General features: G+C 43.7%; 1 protein-coding gene across 3 annotated transcripts in view; it reads right to left on the reverse strand.

The window, feature by feature from the left end:
• The window catches only part of LOC111657893 (uncharacterized), a 248,117-nt gene that overhangs the window by 3,733 nt on the left and 243,743 nt on the right, over nucleotides 1-641 (reverse strand). The window contains exons 1-2 of one of the 3 annotated variants that reach the window (XR_002760957.2): nucleotides 602-641; nucleotides 7-425 (exon numbers count right to left, since the gene is read on the reverse strand). The exons of 1 other annotated variant lie outside the window; for it this stretch is intronic. Coding sequence is in view for 1 of the 2 variants with exons in the window: in XM_087175120.1 (XP_087031246.1) it covers nucleotides 256-425 (170 nt within the window). In the remaining variant the exon portion in view is untranslated. Of the gene's footprint in view, nucleotides 1-6; nucleotides 426-601 lie in introns of those variants that run through there. One more of the 3 variants, XM_087175120.1, reaches the window with a different exon arrangement.

Below are 641 nucleotides of genomic sequence, written 5' to 3' on the forward strand. Positions count from 1 at the left end.
GACCGACCAATGGTGTAACTTCATCTCTCAGTCAGTCAGTCACAGACTTTACTGACCACTTTATTATTGGCTGGACCACATACCACTGTTGTGGTCCAGCCAATGATGGATGACAGTGTCCTGTGGCTCTTATAGTCACTTACTGAAGAAACTAAAGGGGAAAACAGTGTTTTCAGTGTCTGTGGTACAAAGTTGAATTCTGACACTTTCACTTACTTTGTGGATCAAACTGTTTCTGCTGAGCTGAAACTTTCCTCAGGACGAATAAATAAAGAGAGTCAGAACAACAGCTGCTGTCAATCCCAGTCCAGCGTAGAGGCCGATCCTTCCCCGACTTGCTGTGTTTGGTTCTCCAGGTTCTGTCTCAGGTTCTGTCTCAGGTTCTGACTCAGGTTCTGTCTCAGGTTCAGGCCGATCCCTCGCTGCTGCAAAGAGACCAAACAAATCTGTGTTGTTCATGTAAAGGAAAAACATTTCACTAATAAACAAAACAGAACAACAGCAACAGAATAAAGTGCCACTGTTTTCTACTGGAGAGCAGTTTAAGTCCATAATATTGTTCTTCACGGGTTGTTAAGAAACTTCTACTGGATCTACTTACCAGAGACGTTGAGTCGACATTCAGCAAAGTTCCTCCCATC

Source organism: Seriola lalandi, unplaced genomic scaffold (assembly GCF_002814215.2).
Source record: "Seriola lalandi dorsalis isolate HSWRI2012SDOR001 ecotype SW California unplaced genomic scaffold, Sedor1 jcf7180002054418, whole genome shotgun sequence".
In the NCBI taxonomy this organism is placed as follows: domain Eukaryota; kingdom Metazoa; phylum Chordata; class Actinopteri; order Carangiformes; family Carangidae; genus Seriola; species Seriola lalandi.